At 34.8% G+C, this 20,117-nt stretch overlaps 1 protein-coding gene and 1 pseudogene across 6 annotated transcripts in view; both read right to left on the bottom strand.

The window, feature by feature from the left end:
• Positions 1-1,127: 1,127 nt before the first annotated feature.
• LOC124973037 (60S ribosomal protein L21-like) lies at positions 1,128-1,610 on the bottom strand (annotated as a pseudogene).
• Positions 1,611-12,682: 11,072 nt separating this feature from the next.
• The window catches only part of LOC124973029 (zinc finger X-chromosomal protein-like), a 36,927-nt gene continuing 29,492 nt past the window's right edge, over positions 12,683-20,117 (bottom strand). For 5 of the 6 annotated variants that reach the window (XM_047537233.1, XM_047537235.1, XM_047537238.1 and 2 more), the window contains 4 exons: positions 19,934-20,077; positions 19,475-19,627; positions 18,910-19,050; positions 12,684-18,494 (listed from right to left, as the gene is read on the bottom strand). In XM_047537233.1, coding sequence (XP_047393189.1) covers positions 17,308-18,494; positions 18,910-19,050; positions 19,475-19,627; positions 19,934-20,077 — 1,625 coding nt within the window. In that variant the 3' untranslated portion in view covers positions 12,684-17,307. Of the gene's footprint in view, positions 18,495-18,909; positions 19,051-19,474; positions 19,628-19,933; positions 20,078-20,117 lie in introns of all 6 variants that reach the window. The other variant, XM_047537237.1, reaches the window with a different exon arrangement.

The following is a 20,117-nucleotide window of genomic DNA, read 5'->3' as shown; positions in this document are numbered from 1 at the left end:
AAGTGGCAGTAGAAGAGCCCATCCTAGTCATGGCACCAAGGAGAGCACCCAGACACCACTCCAGATGTGGGAGTTCACACAAGAGATGTTATTAAGCGGACAGGCAGAGTGTCTGCCCCCAGGGTGAGAGAGAGCAAGAGTGAGGAGAGAGAGTGAAAGTGAGGAGGGGAGAGAGAGAGAATGGCAGGGGAGCTATTCTTTAGTGGAATTTCGCTGCTTAATAACAAAGGACCAATGGCTGGTGAGGAGGTTCACAGGCTAACAATCTGGACCAATGACTTGACTAGGAGATTTGTGGGCTAACAATCTGGGTTGTAGAGTGGTATGGGGGAGGGAGAATAATGGCGGCAGCAAAATAGCAGATCTGATACCAATACTTTGAATAGTACAAAGATGTCCTAGAACTAAACAACTCCAAAACCATTTATATCACACTTCTAGTAGTTTATTCTAATGGGTGGGAAGAATTAAAGAGAAGGAGCATGCAAGAGAGTGAAAATCGAGGAGAAAAAGAAAGAATGTGGGAAGAGAGAAAGCATGATGTAAATTCATACCATTCATGTAATCAATCATATATGTACGTAGGGTAATGATATAGTTTAACTGCCTATTAAATACAGTCTCTTGTCATCTAAGTAAAAAGAATAATTATGCTGTGTGTGAGATATTCAAAGTCCAGTCTTACTGAGTTTATGAATTTGCACTGACCTCTGTAAGAGTGTCATAACTATTTCCTTGAAAACCACACACTACCAAAACTCACTCTAATTGAAATAGGGAAACTAATGGCTCTATGCTAGAACTCAAAGGTCAATGAACCTATTCCTGTGTCAAAATAATTTGAAGTATATCATATAGTTTTATAAACCATTAAGAAGACAACATGTACTCTCACCAAAACTATGCATATAATTAAGTTTTCAATTACATATACTTCTCATCTGTCATAAAATTTAATTTTGTCATTTCCCAATATAGATATAAACAAACCTTAACAAATTTAAAGATTTAAACTCATATCAATTGTGTTCATTTATATAATGAATAAACTAAAACTAATGACAAAAAGAAAACAAAAAACGTTTTTTCTTTTGAAGTTCACAGACTTTTTACTTTTTTTACATTTATTATGCCATGAGTTCATAGGGAATAGGTTCCAGTAGCTCAGGCTCCTTTCCATTTGTTCTCACAAAATGTGCTTTTCTGGGTGGAGCAGGCTGGCGTTTCAGCTGAACCCAGGTCCTTTCTCTTTGGTTTCCTTCTTTTTCTGATCATTTTCCTTCACACATTTCAGGAAGCTGTCTCGGCTCTTAAAGTGCTTAATATGCTCAATACGCACATTAATTCTCATGGCAAGAATCTTGCCCTTAAATTGCTTATTACAACAATGCCAATAGCATGCTGGCTAACATTGTAGACTCTCCCAGTTTTGCCATGATAATATTTATGGGGCATTCCTTTTTGAAAACAGTATCCATTCCCTTAATGTCTACAATATCACCTTTCTTTTAGATTTGCATATATGTGGCCAAAGGAACGACTCCATGTTTGCTAAAAGGCCTAGAGAACATGTATCAGGTTCCTCTCCTCTTTCCCTTTGTGTCTGTCATTTTGGCGAATTAGTGGAAGATGGCGGTTCCCAAAAATTTTAAAACACTTTAAAATTTAAAGACATACTTCTAGGGCCTATGAGCAAATGTCATAGGAAACTAGAAAATATGAAATAAGGGTAAAAACATATTAAACTTTAGGGAAAGGCAACTAAAACAACACAGGGAAATGTATAGCACAGTAGAGGAAATTATTCGAATCTATTGTCTAAGCTTCTACTTAACAAACAAGTTATATAACGAGAGAATATCAAAGGCAGGCAGAAAAGAAGAACATAATAAAATAAGCAGAAATTAGAAAAATGAGAAAAATATAGGGAATCTATAAAATAAAAACTGATTCATTAAGCACATCATGAACTTATTAATCTCTATAATACTGATGAATTTTAAAGACATGTTATTGTAAGAATACAAAAGATGACATTATTGTGAGCTCTGCAAATACTCAAAGAACAATAAAAATACTAACAACAACTTTACAAACATATATTGGACAACTTTCATGGAATTGTTTGTAACTACCTCCATATACCCAAATGAAATAGACAATCCAACTATTCTCTAGCTATTAAAGATACTGTATTCAATAGAATAAATCTTTCAAAACAGAAATCACCAGGTTCAGACAATTACACTGGTTAATTTTACCAAACAATAAGAAAGGGTATGGGGGCAGGAAGGATTGTAAAGTGAAACAGACATTATCATTATTACCTCTGACTGATGTGATCCTGCAATATGTGTAATCAGAAAGATGAAAAATTATACTCCACTTATGTATGACTTATCAAAATATATAAATGCATTCTACTATCATGTATAACTAATTAGAATAAATTTAAAAATTTAAGTTTTATAAAAGGACATAGTATCAGGAAATATGAACATAGATATAAAATATTTAATAAATTATTAGCTAATGAAATTCAGAAACAAAATAATGCACTATAACCAAATGTAGTTGATGCTAAAAAATGCCAACTGAATCTTTTTTTTTTTTTTTTTGTTATTGAAACCCACCATTTAAACAGTCTAAGGAGAAAAAAAAAAAAAACTATGTAGTCATATAAACTTAAACCATTTTCTGTAGAAAAAACCTTCTTGCTTCTTATATATACATTTGTAGCAATTGTAGTATTTGAACATAACTCTGAAAGAAAGTTCATCTTAAATAGGAAGCTACAAAACTTGATAGAGCCAGGCTTGCTCTTTTAATAACAACTGTCTTATGAGAACTAACCAGGGTCCCATGAAAAATACCTCAATCCCTCCAAGGACAAGCTTCACTTGACCTAGGACTTCCCACTTCTTAAATGTTCTTTTACCTCAACACTAACATCTGAGGGGAAAAACCACCATCTTTGAGGGGACATCTAATATCCATCAGTGAATATAAAATTTAATCCTTGGCCCTGAGTTTATGTGTTAGTCATGAGTTGTTAGAAATAGAGGTAACTTTTTTCCTAACTGTATTGAAAGATGAGGAGTGAGATTATTATTCTAATTAAATAACCTCCTTGCTTTAGAACAATGTACCAAGAATTAACCAAGTCTTGATTATTCTGCATTGATTACTTCTAAGACAATGGATTGGGTTACTGGATTGGTTTGTGTGAGACAGTGAAAGAAGGTTCAGAGAAGAAATGTTTGGGTTATGAGAGCCTTACCCTAATTAATGGATGTATCCACTGAAATGGAATAACTGGTTGGTAACAGTAGGCAGAAAGGGTGTGACTGGTGGAGGTGGGTCAGTGGGATGTGCTTTGGGGGTTTTTATTTTGTCCCTGGTGAACAAAATTCTCACTATTTCTTGATGCCATCTCCTGAGCTGCTTTCCTCCACCATACCCTTCTGCCACATATTCTTTCTCACCTTGGGCCCAGAACTATGGACTGGGTCAACAATGGTCTGAACCTCTGATGCCATGAGCCAAAAATCTTTTCCTCCTCTAAATTCTTGTTAGGTTTTTTTGGTCCCAAAGAAACAAACAAGTTCATATATAGCTTCTGATATGACATATAAAATTCACAATGGAATACACGTTACTTTGAACAGTTTTTTTCTTTACATAAGCAATAGCTAATGATATTATTTCCCCTAAAAACTAAACTAAATAAATGGGTTCTTTCAACCATAATGTGAATAAATGGTTTTGGAGTTGTTTAGTTCTAGGACATCTTTGTACTATTCAAAGTATTGGTATCAGATCTGCTATTTTGCTGCCGCCATTATTCTCCCTCCCCCATACCACTCTACAACCCAGATTGTTAGCCCACAAATCTCCTAGTCAAGTCATTGGTCCAGATTGTTAGCCTGTGAACCTCCTCACCAGCCATTGGTCCTTTGTTATTAAGCAGCGAAATTCCACTAAAGAATAGCTCCCCTGCCATTCTCTCTCTCTCCCCTCCTCACTTTCACTCTCTCTCCTCACTCTTGCTCTCTCTCACCCTGGGGGCAGACACTCTGCCTGTCCGCTTAATAACATCTCTTGTGTGAACTCCCACATCTGGAGTGGTGTCTGGGTGCTCTCCTTGGTGCCATGACTAGGATGGGCTCTTCTACTGCCACTTAGGCAAGTGGAATCCCATCTGATGCCCCAGACTCCCCCAGCCCCCAGACGCTGGTCTCATCTTCCATTCACCTGGATGCTTTCCTCCACATCCAGACACCAGCCTCATTTGGTAAGTGTCTTCCCGCTGGCCTTTGGTTACCTGGGAAGTGACCTTGAGCGTCCAGCACCTCTGAGGCTCTCCTCAGTCCAGGGAACCCCCAGTCTTGCAACTACTGAATCCCTATACTGACTGCTGAATCCTATACTGACTGCTGGGGGAGAGCTCTGGGCTGCAGGGGACTCTTCCTTGAGAGGCAGGAAAGCTCCAGACTGATGGGGATTCTTTCCTGAGGGGACTGCCTCTTGCGAGTCCTACTCTGGTCCTGGGTTCTCTCTAGGACATTTTTGTCTAAGCAAGTCCTGGTGCTGGGCACCCAGGTACCCCTATGGGCTTAGCCTCCACACTTATCTAGTGGTAGTGATGACTCCCTGGATAACTCGCCCTTCACTCACCTCTGTATTCACCAATTCCTTTCTTGCAATGGGCAGCTCACTCACAATCCCCACCCATACCCCGCTGTGTTGCCTCTCAATCCCCACCCATATCCCCCTGGGTTGCCTCTCAGTTAATTAAAGAGTCCCTCCACCTCACCCTGGACCTCAAACCAAACAGCACTTAGATCCCAACATTTTTAGGGATTTTCTTAATTTCTGAGAGTGCTCAGCGAAGTGCAAAGAGATTTTCCCTACATTGTCTTTGCTCTTCCTGCAAACCCGAACTTTCTCTCTCTCTTCTCCCTCCCTCTCTCTGCCTTTCTCATTCTCTCATGCTAATGGCCGTTATCACTTTTTCTTCTAGCATTCTTGTTTTGTTTTTCTTAAACGCTATCTATAAAATGACTATTATCAATTTTTTCTAGGACTTTTCTTCCACAGAAAAGAGACGGCAGATACTATTGAATACACTTGTCTGATAATTTGGTTTTTACAGTAAAATCAGATTTGTCATGTATGGGATTACTCAAATGTGTGAGTTAGAGACTTCTGATTAATTTGCAAAGTTAAAATGCTAGTTCCTTAAATTCTATGGGGTAATATACTTAAACATTATTGATGGTTTCATAGATTGGTAACTAAAAAGTTTTTTAAATTGCTTTGTGTCATCACTGAAAACAAGGTTACTAAGAGTTAAGTCCTACTAAGGTACAATTCTATATACAAAGGAACCCAAAAGTTTCAACTGTTTCAATTAGAATACTGTACATAACAAAATATTTCATCTAATTAAAATCGAGTAATTTATCTAAAGTCAGTTGTTTCAGAATGTGAACAAAAAGGGATCAGCATATAGAAAAGAAAAATAAAAGGTACAAAAATATATTTAGTAGAAGGGAGAAGGAAATATTTCTGGGTAGGTAAGTCTTTCTGTGATGAACCCTGGATGGGGTCCACAGTCATTTCCTGCTGGCTCTCCCCCTCATGGGGATCTGAGCCACCTTGACCATATCCCCTCCTCCCTGACCAATATCCACTATAGGGTGTTTCTGTTTCTTGCCCTTCCTGACCTCCTTGCCCACCACAGAATTCGCCCCCACCCCCTTTGCTGTCTCCTCAGAAACATTCAGCCTCTTCATTTGACTCCGGATCTGAAACCTTGCAGGCTTATTTTCTATTGCAACAGTGTGACCCCAATGTAAGTTAGATAATGACTCCTCTTGGCAGGAGAATGGGACTTATACAACTTCTGTCACCTCAGTGCAAGTGGGTAGAGATTCCCTATGTTTGAACCTTCTCTTCTCTTCACTCTGGTGGTCCCTCTTTGTGTCAAGAATAGTCTTATGAATTTACTTATACCATTTAATGTTCTATAACAGGACCCTTAGGGCCGTATTTGTTTAAAAGTTAATATCTTAAAACATGAAAGCATCTTGCCACTTTGCCACACAAAAGGAAAGTTAAAAGTCTCAGTCTTTCTTTGATTTATGTTTTAGATATAATGTTACACTGTGTTAACTAACTGTTCATATAGACTCAGGAAAAATACATGTAAGCTTCTTAAAATGATGACATTTAAGACACAGGCAAAGATCACTTTACCTAAGAGTTGTAGACAGCCCCGCCTTACCTGAGATAAGGCTCTGCCTCCCACCCTGCTGCACGTCAGAATGGTTCAAAATAAGCCAGACTTTAGCTTATTTGAAGTTATAATCAAAAGACTGTTTTCTGTTGTAAAATTATTGTGATCTCAAACAGGGGATATAATGGATAGCTCAGACAAAATTCAAGATAGTTATCACACAAACTAAATGTTTTACTGTTGTTAATTCCATTTGGTATTTTCCTTGTAAACTCTAATAACTGTTGCCTGATTAATGTTTTGCAGAAATACTGCTTCAAGAACAAACTATCTAAATTAATATGAGCTAATAAGCCACCACCCATAGGATAGATAATACAACATAGACCCCAAATAAAATTAAAGGGGGTAAATAACTGTACAGTCATAAACATTAGAGTTAAGTGCCATTCCATTGATATATGTACATCCCTTTTTGATTAGCATTTCAGCGCTTTTTTCCACACTACTGGTCATTAAACTTAGTCTCTTAATATTATTATGGTCAGGGTCTATGAGTATCTTTTTAAAATTATTGATTTTATATTTATTATATAGTTGGTTACCATGGTCTGAGAATCTATTGACTTTCCACTGAATTTTTGATCTATTGACCATATCTAGTTTTGCTTTATTTTTTGGTTCTATGGATTAAACTCAGGGGTGCTTCATCACTGAGCCACATCCCCAGTCCTATTTTGTTTTTAGTTTTGAGACTGGGCCTTGCTAAGTTGCAAAGGGCCTCACTAAACTTAGGCCAGCTTATATTTGTAATCCTCCTGCCTCAGCCTATAAAGCCCCTGGGATTACAGGCATACACTACTGTGCCTGGTTTTAGTTCTCTTTTGAATTGTATGGTTCCTTGCTTCCTGTGTTTTCAAGTTCATTTCTTTTACATTGCTTTAAATCACTCAACATTCTAAATATGAACCTTCTAGAATGTTTTTCTCAGATCACTTCACTGATGTGTCTATAAGATCAGTGTTTGAAGTGTTGTGGGCTGTTTTGGGGTAGTTTGTTCTTTGGCATTTTCATTTTGTTTGCATGTCTACATATGTGCTGGAATGACTGTTAATTTGGCAATGGTCTATTTTAGTAAGCTTCTTTCTCTTAATAACCCTGGGTTGTGTGACTATTCAAGCATTGATACTTTCACTGAATTTGCGTACTCTTGTGATCCCAGAATCATATCACTTTAAGAGAAAACACTGAACTCTATTTATCACAATTACTTCAGAGAAAATCCACAAACTAATCAGCCCTAGAAAAACCACATACTTAGTTTATAATGTTCTCTCCACAGTTTCTCTTCTCCAGGTATAAACATAATATTCTGGAATACGTTTAAATCTGTTATTAAAGATTGTATAATTAATTATTTGTAAAATTAATCTTCTTGGTTTGCAATTAGATGCCATCAATTTCAGGTTTGAATTCTGTTAGCAATGCTTAGGCACAGAAGTTATATCCTAGGATGCTATGGATTTCTCACCATCCTCCTGTTTGTTGAACAGTCAAGGGGCCTGAGACTTCAGACTTGAAGGGTACTAACTTTTTCTGCAGGATGCAGAAGCACAGGATGTGGGGCTCAGAGCCTGTGATCTGACTGCTGCAGGAAGTTGCAATTGCTCCCCTCCACAGGGTTTCTTTAAAGTGGCATAGAGCCTGATAGCTTTCTGCAAGCAAGGGTCCTCCTGGTCTCAGAGTTTATCACAGACACTGTTCTACTGCACTCAGGGTTATGCTATGCAAGCAAGCACCTTGCTCCCATCTGAAACTATGGGGTCTGAAGATAGATAGTTTATCTGTGGGCCTTGTGTGGTATACAAGCTCTTTTCCCGGCTGTATAGCTAATAGGGGTACTGTTATGTGGATTAGATACCTGTGTCCTGTCATGGCTTTTAGTCTACACTTTGGGTTAAACTGCTTGATTTCTTGCACTTCTTTTGTTGTTCTTGTCCACTCTTCTTTTTCACCTGTTAATAAAGAAGAATAATGTGCTTTTTGTTTTCCTATTACCTTTCCCCACTAACCCTGACTGGTCCAGGTTGAGAGAAAAAAAATTTCTATTATTTTCTGCTCTGGTAACCTAACCCTAAGTCTCTCTGAATTTTAAACTGTGCAATATTTAGTGTTATATTAACCCATTTACCAACCTTTCTTACTAGCTTTTCTTTCACTGCTTCCTTTCTTGGTTGTGATGGGGTCAAAGAATGAGTCTAGATCTGTTCCATCATCTTTAGAGCTCTCAAGTCTACACTATTGTCTCAGAAATGAACAGATACATTACGCAGAAAATCAGGACATGGGTGAATTCAATAACATCATTAATCACCTTCATCTAATTTCCATGTACAGATTGCTTCCAACAACAGCAAAATCCACATTCTTCTTAAGTACATAGATAGACATATTTTGTGACATAAGACAAAATGTTAAGTCACAGAGAATAGAAATCTAGCAGTATCTCCTTTCTCAGGCCACAATGAAGTTAAGCTAGAAATTAATGAGAGAGCTCACAGAAAATCTCAAAACATGTAGAGTTTAAATAACCACTCTTCAAGAAACAGTAAACAGGCCAGAAAGATCAGGAGTTATTTTTAGATATTCAAACTAAATCAAAATGTGTGGTATTCAAGAATAAAAGAACAGAGAATTTCCAGCATGGAATAAACATAGCAGAAAAAAAAAATCAAAAATTAATCAAATTTTTTATCTTAAGAAAATAAGAACAAATTAAACCTAAGTTAAGCAGAATATAAATATAAAAAAATCAGAACATAAGTCGATTAAATTTAAAACAGGCAAACAATAGTGAAAACCAATAAGAATAAGCTGTTTCTCTGAAAGAGCAATAAAATCATTAAGTCTCAAGTGAACAGACAAGAGAATGAGAGAGATTAGTAATACAAAAATGAAAGGGGACATCATTACAGATCTCATGAACATTAAAAGGATAATACTGCAGTACTCTGAAATACTCTATATACAGAAACTTGACAACTGTGATGAAATGGATCAAGTACTTAAAAGACAAAATCTGCCAAAGATCATGTTAAATGAAAAACAATTGAAAAGACTCACCTACTCAAATAACTCATTCACTACTTAATAACCTTCTAAACCTTTAATAAAGCACCAGATCCAGATGTGCTCACTGGTGAATTCTACCAAACATTTAATGACTGTATTAATTTCCCAGTCTTTTTTGAAAATCAGAAGCAGAGAGAATACTTCCTAACTCAATATGAGAACTGCATTAGTCTAATTACTAAAACCAAACAAACATAACTATAAAACAATGTCTCATAACACATATGCAAAACCCTCTACAAAATATTAGCAAACTGAATTCAAGAAACTATAAAGAAATTATACACATGACCAAGTGAGATTTATCCTAGGTGTGCAAGCTGGCTCAATATTAGAAAACAAGTTAACATAGAAAAAAAAAAAAAATCAAAAAATCCTACAATGACATAGAAAAAGCACCTGACAAAAAATTCCTCATGACAGATATTCTCAGTAAACAAGGAGTAGAAAAAAATCTTTAAATTGATATGGAATACCCACAATGCAAAATGAAGCATTTCCACTAATATCAGGAACAAGGTAAGTATGCCCCTCGTAAAGTATGTCTCTTCACAAATATCATTGTAGAAGTCCTAGCTAATGCACTCTTTTTCTCACTCACACATCCTGTGTCAACAGAAAATTTACCTAGAAAAATTCATCTTTAATAAAAAATGTCAAATAAGACTTTTCCGGATTAACAAAAATTGAGGGAGTCCGTTATCATACTATCTGCTTCACCATAACTGACAGAAGTTGAAACCAAAGAACAGCAGATGGCAATCTGAAATCCTATGAAGATATAAAGATATCCGGTAAAGGGCTGAGTATATAGCTCAAGGGAAGAGCTATATGTACTATGCCCAAGACTAGATCTTTCTTTTTATTTCCTCTAAGTTAGATCTTGATCACCACAAACAAACAAAAAACCTCCAGTGAAAGTACAAGTAAATTCATGGAAAAACAGTGATTGGATTTAATGTAATTCTGTGCTTAAAACTGTTAATTCCTATATAAGACTTAGGGAAAAAAAGTAAATATAAGTTACAGCTAATGAGTAAAAGATACATGAAGGTGATGCAACAGATAATGAAGTGGGGAGGCTGGAGATGAAAAATAGAGATTTTGTATGCAACTCAAAATTCAGTTTTATTAAAGAACAATGTTATAAACCTTAAAAAGTTTCATTATGGGGCTGAGGCTGTAGATCAGTGGTAGTGCACTTACCTAGCATGTGTGAGGCATTGGGTTCAATCCTAGGCACCACATACGAATAAATTAAAAAATAAAGATTCATCAACAACTAAAAACAAAACAAAACAAAGACGTTTCACTAATGCCAGGCATGGTGGTATGCACGTATACTCCCGCAACGCAGGAGGCTGAGGCAGGAGGATCTTGAGTTCAAACCCAGTCTGTGCATCTTTGTAAGGCTCTAAGAGACTCAGGAGATGCTATCTCTAAAAATTCCAAAAAAGGGTCGGGGATGTGGCTCAGTGGTTAAGCATTCCTGGGTTGAATTCCTGGTACCAAAAAGCAAACAAAGAAAATATTCTTTCATTCACAAAGAAAATATTCAATATATACAAAAATAATAATCAAAGCATGTAACTACACACACAAAATCAATCAATCAAATCAATCAATGAAACATACAGGAAGGCAGTGGAGAGGCAATCTTGAAGAGTAAGACTACAAGTAATACAGAAAACAAGAGCCATTAATGAAGGCTTTCTATTAGCAATTATTTCAAATATTAATGAACCGATTCCCAACAAAAAAGATACAGCATGAATGACAACAAAACAGGGTCTTTACTATATGGTGACAACAAGATAATAACCATGCTTAAGGACACATAAAGTTAAAAAAAAAATTGAAAAGGACAATTCTTACAAAAAGAGCTAGAATGTTTACAACAGACAAAACAGACATTCTCAAACTATTACAAGAGTGAGCACTGTATAAAAAGATTTACCAAAAAGATAAAACAATTACAAATATTCCTGCAGCAAACATCAGAGCTCCTAAATATACAAAGAAAATATTGAGAGAATGAGAAAAGAGGTAGGCATGATGGCACATGTATGTAATAACAGCAATATGGGAGATTAAGGCAGGAGGATGACAAGTGCATGATCAGTCTCAGCAACTTACCAAGGCCCTTAGCAATTCAGTGAGAACCTGTCTCAAAATATAAAACAAAAAGGGATGAAGGTTTGGCTCAGAGATTAAATATCTCTGGATTCAGTTCCCAGTACAAAACAACAACAACAAAACAGACAAAAAACAAACGAAAACAAAAACAACAAAAAAGATTTGAGGAAGTGGTTCAGTGTGTCCCTAGGTTCAGTCCCCAGTACTGCAAAAATAAAAATAAAAAAATAAAAAAATAAAAAAGCCCACTTCTACCACCACCACCACCTGAAGAATTAGTGGGAGAAAGAGAGACACAATAAAATAGTAGACTTCAAAGCCCATTTCAATAATATATACAAAAGCTAGAAAGAAGATCTGAAGAAACAAAAGACTTCAAAAACACTAGAAACCAGTTGGATATAACAAACACATGAAAAGAAAACAGAATTAGCCACAAAATAAGTTTCTGAAGTACACATGGAATGTTTTCTGGACAGCATATTTGGTCCCAAACAAGTCTTAACAAGTTTGATAAGACTGAAATTATATCAGAATCAAAAAGAATGCAAGTAGAAACACACAAAAGAAAGTCAACAGGTTATGTTGAAACTAAGGAATACACTTTACACCATCAGTGGGTCTCAGAAGTCAGAGGTAGGCTTTAGGGATAGCTTTGTCATATTTATAAATGTGTAACATACACCAGTAGGCTGTGGGTTTGATACTCACAAAAACATCACCAACTGTAAGAACAACAGGGATGGTAGTAAATACCTCGGGACAAATTAAAACAAAATATACACCACGTTAACAATGAAAAGCAGCACAGCGGTCAAGTTTATTAGTTGCAAATATGTAAGTCAAAAAGAAAGTGATGAAATCAACAATCTAACTTTACACTTCAAGGAACAAGAAAAAGATAATAAACTCAACCTACCAGAAGGAAGGAAATAATAAAGATCAAAACAGATAAAATGGAAAAAAGCAGAAAAAGCAAGAAAATGTAGTTCATTTACAAAAAGATTTTTTTAATGACAAATTCTTATCTAAATCAGTTTTTAAAGTGTAGATTTAACTTACTTTAAAAATTGCAGAAAAGACAAAAATAAAATTGAAAATAAAACATTTAACCAATTCCACATAAATAGGATAAAGACTAATGAATAAATGGAATGAATATATTCCTAGAAACAAACAATCTACCAAAAGTGAATAATGAAGAAATAAGAGAATCTAAATAAACAAACCTAGTTAAGAGGTTTAATTAGTAGTTACAAATCTCTTACAAAGAAAAGTCCAAGACCAGGAGGAGATTTCTGCCAAATATTTTAAAAAGAATCAAAACACGAATCCTCCTAAAAAATCTTCCCAAATATTGGACCCCATGTTTCAGTTTTTTCTCTGAAATCAGTTCTAAAACCTGAAAGAAACACACACAAAAAGCAAACAGTCCTGTGTCCTGATACCAAAAAATAAGAACAAAAAACAAAACCAAGAACTAATCAAACAAAAAACACTAGCAAACTAAATATCACATGAAAACCATAGCTCACCATGACCAAGTGAAATTTATTCTTGGAATTCAAGAATAGTTCAACCTCAATATCTTGTAACACATTAACAAAAAAACCAGACAAAAAATGAAGGGCATGATCATCGTAATTAATGTAGAAAAAGGTTTTGGTAAGATTTAACAACAAAGTGAAAAGCTATCTCAACATAGTTATGAGTCATATTTTTAAAAGACATTGCTTAGTATCGAACTTTTATGATGAAAGACTGAACTCTTATTCACTAAGATTAGGAACAAGGATATTAAGTGATATAGTTTAGTCTTTAAAAAAAAACCCAAGAAACTACATCGGATTCTACTTGGAAAGTCTCCAAAGGGACTGGAGAAATAAACTACTGTTATGGGTATAGTTTAAGCTCTGCAAGAAATTTATGTTTCATAATAAGACTATGCTTATTACTAAACTACATGTACTTAAAAATGATTAAAATGGTAAACTTTAGCCAGGCATGATGGTGCATACCTGCTATCCCAGCCTTGCATGTGAGAGACTCTGGGTTCAATTCCTGGTACTACGGGAGGGAGTAAAAAAAAAAAAGTGAGTTTTTTTTTTTTTTTTACATCTCCCACAACTACCCTTTTCTTACTATGGTAAAACCAACCAACCAATCAACCAAACAGATTTTTGGGCCTAAGGTGGTTTCTTATTCAGAAGAGGTAGACTTGGTTCAAGATTTATATTCTTACGTTTCCAGGTTATACAAATTTTAATATTGTGGTTAACACTTGTAATCTCTGGCTCCCACTTCAAAAGCTACTGCTTTCAAGAATTACATCTTTATGATACTGACTGATCATAATGTTTTTCTTCATGCAAGTCTTACAATTTGTAGAAAATACAGAAAAACCCGGCAAAATAAATTGGAAACCATAGGACAGACTGAGTGTGTTAGGGGTATTAATATCTATTGTTGCCATTGTCTTGTCTAACTTACTGCTCTTGCCAGTGACATTTATGTTCTCTTACCATTTAAGGTTACTATTTCAACTGTTAGGTGAACATGTTTCTAGAGAGTGGAGTACAATACAATCTATTTTTACCTTTAAAGTAAAAAACGTTTCAATTACATTGCATCATCTACACTTAAGAGACAGGAGAATAACACTATGAATGTACTAAATATACCACTAATTATATTTTAAGACAGTGACTTTTGTAACATGAATTTTACCTCAAAAAATGTCTAATCAAGTGTCTCAATCTTTTCTGCTTGTTTTTTGACTCCTGGTAAATCTAGTTTCTGATTTTACTATGACAAGTATTTAAAATTATATTTTTATGTAGCATATTAAAAATCTTACTACAAATTGAGCATAAAGGAATAAGGCACAAATGAGATATTCCAAAACAGGGTCTTTCTGCTACAGAGACATTAGCAATCATCACTGATTAAAAGGATTTGTACTGAAATAAATTAAAATCTCAAAAATAATTTCCTGCAAGGAAAATTTATCTTAGAAAAGGGAGATGCTAAAACATGAATTTTAAGAACATGTGCATTGAATGGCTTAGTAGTTACTAACCACTCTGAACCACCTCTTGTAAATTCACAGGATCATCAGTGTTGGTGTCTAAGTAACAAAAAAATTGAGTGCAATTAAGCATCCTGCATTCCAGGAGAGATTAAATTTAGCAAAACTGCAAATTTTTCCTCAATAAAGTCTGTTTATAGTACTGATATCAAATACACTGAACATTTATTAACAAGAAAATATTCTCCATTTTATTTGCTTATTATTTTCAAGTACACATTTACAATAGCTGTCACATTTTCCTTTTACGAATTTCTTAAGTATTTTACAATGTGTACTGAGGAAAAGACATATAATTTTTAATAGGCAATTTCAATGAAACAATAACTTATGTTCTTGTAAAAATCTGTACCTCTTAAAACTTTTAACTGAAACAACATTTTTAGCTTTGCTAATCAAATGTAAGAATTAAAACGAGCCTGTAACTAATCATGGTATATAACAGTAAGTACAATTTCATGTTTTCTTTATACAAATATATTTTATATTTATCTGACCAAACTATTATTACCTTTAAAAGGTTTCAACATTGTGCTTAAAAAAAAACAAAACTATGTATTACTCCAGACTATGTGAGAAATATGTGAAAGTATTGTGTTCTTTATCTTTCAGTTTATTTAAAAAACATAAATAACCTAGTTATCTGTACTGATTTACCAGTAAGTTTCAGATTCATAAATTTAATTTCATTTAAATATTTCCTTTTTTACTACTTCAGGGAAAAGTCAAATTCAAAGTAGGTTTAAAAGGTTGAAGATTCTCACACACACAAAAAATAGGGTTTTCAAAAACAGTATAATGGCTAACACTAAAAACTGAGTGGAGATACATAAGGGAGGAAAAAAAGGCGTAAGAGATTCCAAAATCCATTTCAAGGCTTCAGCTGACTTTAAGCTTAAATTCTCATGCTCCAAAACCATGTTAAAATTGGACTAAAGCATTTGAAACAACAAACATTTAGACTTATAATCCTACAAATGTAACTTCTGAATAGGAGTATGGCAGAGAAAAGTTAAAGGTATATCCAGATAGAAACACTGGTATGAAGCACCATAATGAAGCCAGGAGGCAGATTTTATAGGATGAGGAAATTTTTTTCTAATCTTCTGCAATGTGCCAGGTATGGGTCAAAAGCTGATTTAAGGAATCTACATATTGTTTTCTGTTCTTCAAAATTCCTATGAACTATATTCTAATTAACAGAATTACATATACATACATATATAATATATGTATATGATATGTATATGTATAAATATCACTGACTGCTTAAAAACACATCAACTCTCAAAAATCAAACCTGAAAGAACTGGTAATGTATTCCAAGGCAACAGATTTTCATAATGAACTTAAAATACTTTTATCTTCTAATCAAAGTCAACTCCTATGCTAAGTCTTCTTCAGGTTTGGCAACCAAGAAATAAAAAGCAGGACCAATTTGCCAACTCTAAGTTGTAATCAGCATTCTTTCTGTTACATGGAAACACAACTTCCTTTTGGTCCTACTTTCCTTGCAAAGACAGTTCCCTCACAGAATTCTGAGAAAAAACTAAATTACAAATGTCTGGATTAACCTTCCAGAAACTTAAATAAGTCTGAAGTTGAAACTATGAAATGTTCTGTCTAAAAACACTTAACTTCCATTTTTTTATTACCAAAGTTAAAGGAAAATACCTTCACTTTTACAAGTCTTATTTTTCCCTTCTAATTCCTCAACCAAAATTTAGTTTCTCTGAACAGCAAGTTTACAAAATACTCTCAATACATCCCTGCATATTTTATATTTTTATAAATTTGACAGTTTTCATCACAGGTATAAACTGGGGACTGTGTGCATGAAGAGCAACACACCTACCAAAAATTTAGGGAACATTTATATACTAAGCTGCAAAACAAAAACAAAAAGCAAAAAAAACCCCAAAACTAAGGTCCACAATTTACTTCTAAAATACTGTAAAATTTGGCCCACACCAAGTTTCATTTGTAGAACATAACTATTTCAACACAAAAAAGCAAAGAAAAAGAACAAGTAACAAGTATGAGCAAAATCTTCTGTAATGTTTTTCAAAACTTCGTTAGGCTGAAAAAAAGATATAAACACTATGAAAAAGGCTAAAGTTTTCTTGGAAATTACTTTTTGCCTAATAAGCGAAATAAAAATTAAACAAACCCAAATTGACATTCCACAATCCGCAATCCTAGCAGCTCAAACAGAAAGTATCATTGTCAAGTAATCTGAAAATATTGATAAGGAAATGATTTCCATATTATAATATGAACAGACTATAGAATCTCCCACTTACACATTAGCAGATGTCTCTAATGTGAAAAATTTATGTCAAAAACAACAGGTCAAAGTGATTGATTATTAGAGTTACCAATCTTAAATTATTTTGTCTTAGCAGAGTACCATCAAGGTGAATAAGGTAAACAAATGAACAGTAAAGATTCTAATACTGAAAATTTAGCATAGAATCAAGGATTACTTTTTTAAAAGCAACTTAATTGTTGCCACCTTTCCTCATTTATTAAATAAACTGAATAGGATTCAGAACACCCTTTGAATAAAATGTAAAGAAAAATAGAAGCAAATAATAGTATTTGTAAGTAGCATAAATCGATGTATATGGTATTTTACGTGAACAAGAATGACAGACTTTAAAATGAATTTCCTGTTATAAGAGCAACATCTTTACAAAAGTCTGTGAACTTATTTGGACAGGCTAACTTCTTTGTGATGTCGCATTATGTGCTGGTTCTTTTCTGAAGGTCTTCGGAAGCCTTTCTTGCAGTACTCACAGCGATGAGGATAGTCTTTTGTATGAATGGAAATAACATGCCGTTTAAAACCTGAGGCATCTGTAGTGCTATACTCACAGTACTCACACTGATACACTTTCCGGCCACTGTGTGTCTTCATATGCTTTTTAAGCTCATTCTGTTGCCTAAATCCCTTTCTACATCTCTTACACCTAAATGGAAGGTCCTTTGTGTGAACCGAGAGAATATGGCGACTTAGTACAAACGGATCTGCAATCTTAAAGTCACAATGTCTACACTGGTGCATTTTTTTACCCTTGTGGGCAGCCACATGTTTCTTGAGTTCTGAAGGCCTATGAAAGCCTTTATCACACATGTCACACTTGTGGGGGTAGTCCTTTGTGTGAACTGAAATTATGTGTCGCTTCAAATCACTGGAGTTTGAACTCTTGTGGTCACAATGCAAACACTGGTGTGTTTTGTTTTCTTGGTGAATAAGAGCATGTTGCTGCACCTCTTTGGTATCTGAGAAAGTTAGAAGACAAATGTCACATTTGAACGGCATCTCTTTACTATGCTTAGTTTTTACATGCGTTTTCAAGTTAGAAGAGTCTGCAGATCTATAATCACAATATTGGCACTGGTATGGTTTCTCTCCAGTATGGATTCGCATGTGTTTTTTGAGCTCTGATGGGTGACGAAAACCTTTCCCACATTCCACACAAATATGAGGAAAGTTCTTGCTGTGGACTGCCAAAAGGTGGCGATTCAATAACCCTTGTTCAGCCGTCTCATATTCACAGAATTTACACTTGTGCATTTTGTTGGTTCCTTTTTCCTTGTGCACCATTTTGTGAGTAAACAAAGCCCCAGTGTGAGAGAAATGCTTTCCACACTCATCACATTCAATGATTTTCTCTACCTTGCTAGTTAGCTTGTGGTTTTCCAGGTGATTGTGTAAACTTATCTTTTTGTTGGTAGTGTAATCACAGTCGGTACAGCAATACTTCTTCTTGGCAATGTGTTCGGGATGGTTTTTCATGTGCCTTTTCAAAAACCCTCTTGACTTAAATTTCTTCCCACAAATCATGCAAGGGTAGACAGTCAAAGGATGTCCATCAGGGCCAATAATTATTGCTATGAAAGGAAAAGAAAAGAACACAAGGGTTCAAACCCTGTTCTGTTTTATTTTCTTCAAACATTAGTGTTTTCTGAATATTACTGGGCATATGCTCCTGTAATTAAGAACTTTTCTTTCATCGCTTTTCAACTAATTAGAGACTTTGCAATCCTATAAAAACAAAAATCTGTGTGTTTATGACGATACTAATCTCAATCCTTCCAGTTTAAAAATTGAACAACTAAGTAGTGATGAAACTACAACTTAGAAATCTGTTAAAAAAAAAAAACAAAACTCATAGTTTATTTAGCATTTCTATATTTGGTTATTACAACAGGTAATCAATGAATGAATGTCCTCTGTGGATGAATGAGTGTCCTCTGAGAGTTGCCCAGCAGAGCTTGCAGTGCTGTGGAATTCATGTGTTCTCACCTGTTTGGTACTGCCTGGAATCAGGTCTTCTCCTTTTCTTTGGTTTTTGTTTACCCAGTCTGCCATGGCCAGCAGACTCATCTATGTGCAAGAGGGCACTTGCAGTGCCATTCCTGTTTTCAATTCCATCAGAATTATTACCTAACAATGAGCATTAAAAAACAACATTATAAAATATTATGTACTATAAAGAATTAGGAAGCATTGGTTAACTACAATGAAAAGTAAGTTATGTTATGCATAAATTAAAGAAATTCTCCATTTTAGGAAATAGGTCTTATGGCCATGTTTTAAGTAAGACATAGTCTTTTCCCTGACAGACTCCCTTCATTGTCTCCAAAATTATAAAACAGTAAGCAGAATATGATAAAGAAACCTGAAAGTTGTGTACTTATTAACATAAGCATGAAAAGAAACTCACTCTAAAAAGGTAAGATGTAAACTATAAAATCTTGAGTTTTCTATTTTTATTTAAATCACAATACCAGTTACTTCATATATCTAAACCTTAACCACAGAAACCATTTTCCAGTGATTGAATATTAAAGAACCACTCAATCCTTACCATAAGCTGCTGCCCATGCAATTGGCATGAAGGCTTTCATTTCACTGTCATCCATCTGCTGTTCATGCACAGCAGCAGCTGCTGCTGCAACAGCAGCATCTTCTTCTCCTACAATCACTTCCATATAAACCTCATCAGTTATCTCAGCAACATCTAAATACAAATCAGTAAAAAATGTTTTAAGACCAGATTTACAGAACTCATACAGGAAAAATACATTAGCAGTAGAATATACTAGTAAATATTCAAGAAATATTGACAGAACATTCCTTGGATTTCGTTCACCATAGTTTGTTTAAAGCAACAATCTAAGCTTACATTCAGAATCACTAATATCATTTCCTGGAATAAGGTTAGTATAATTAATTTGTTGCTTACTTCTTTCAAATACTGGTTGCATTAAAAAAAAAAGCTTGGAGAAACATAAAATTACTTCCCACAAAAAGGCCACCTGCTTACTTAAGTCTTCATCTTCTTGTTGGGAGTCATTGACCGTCATATAAACCATCTTTTCCCTAGGAACACGAATAGTGCTGTTCTGATCAAGAAGTTCAACTCCATGATCATTCTCAGGCTCACTCTCCACAATGTCTACCGTTCCACCTATTAGGGATGAAGACAGCTTCAAGAATTTATTTGAAAC

This window comes from Sciurus carolinensis, chromosome Y, assembly GCF_902686445.1.
Source record: "Sciurus carolinensis chromosome Y, mSciCar1.2, whole genome shotgun sequence".
NCBI classification, from domain to species: domain Eukaryota; kingdom Metazoa; phylum Chordata; class Mammalia; order Rodentia; family Sciuridae; genus Sciurus; species Sciurus carolinensis.
Note: the sequence above shows the minus strand (reverse complement) of the source record. Positions and strands in the feature narration are given on the sequence as shown.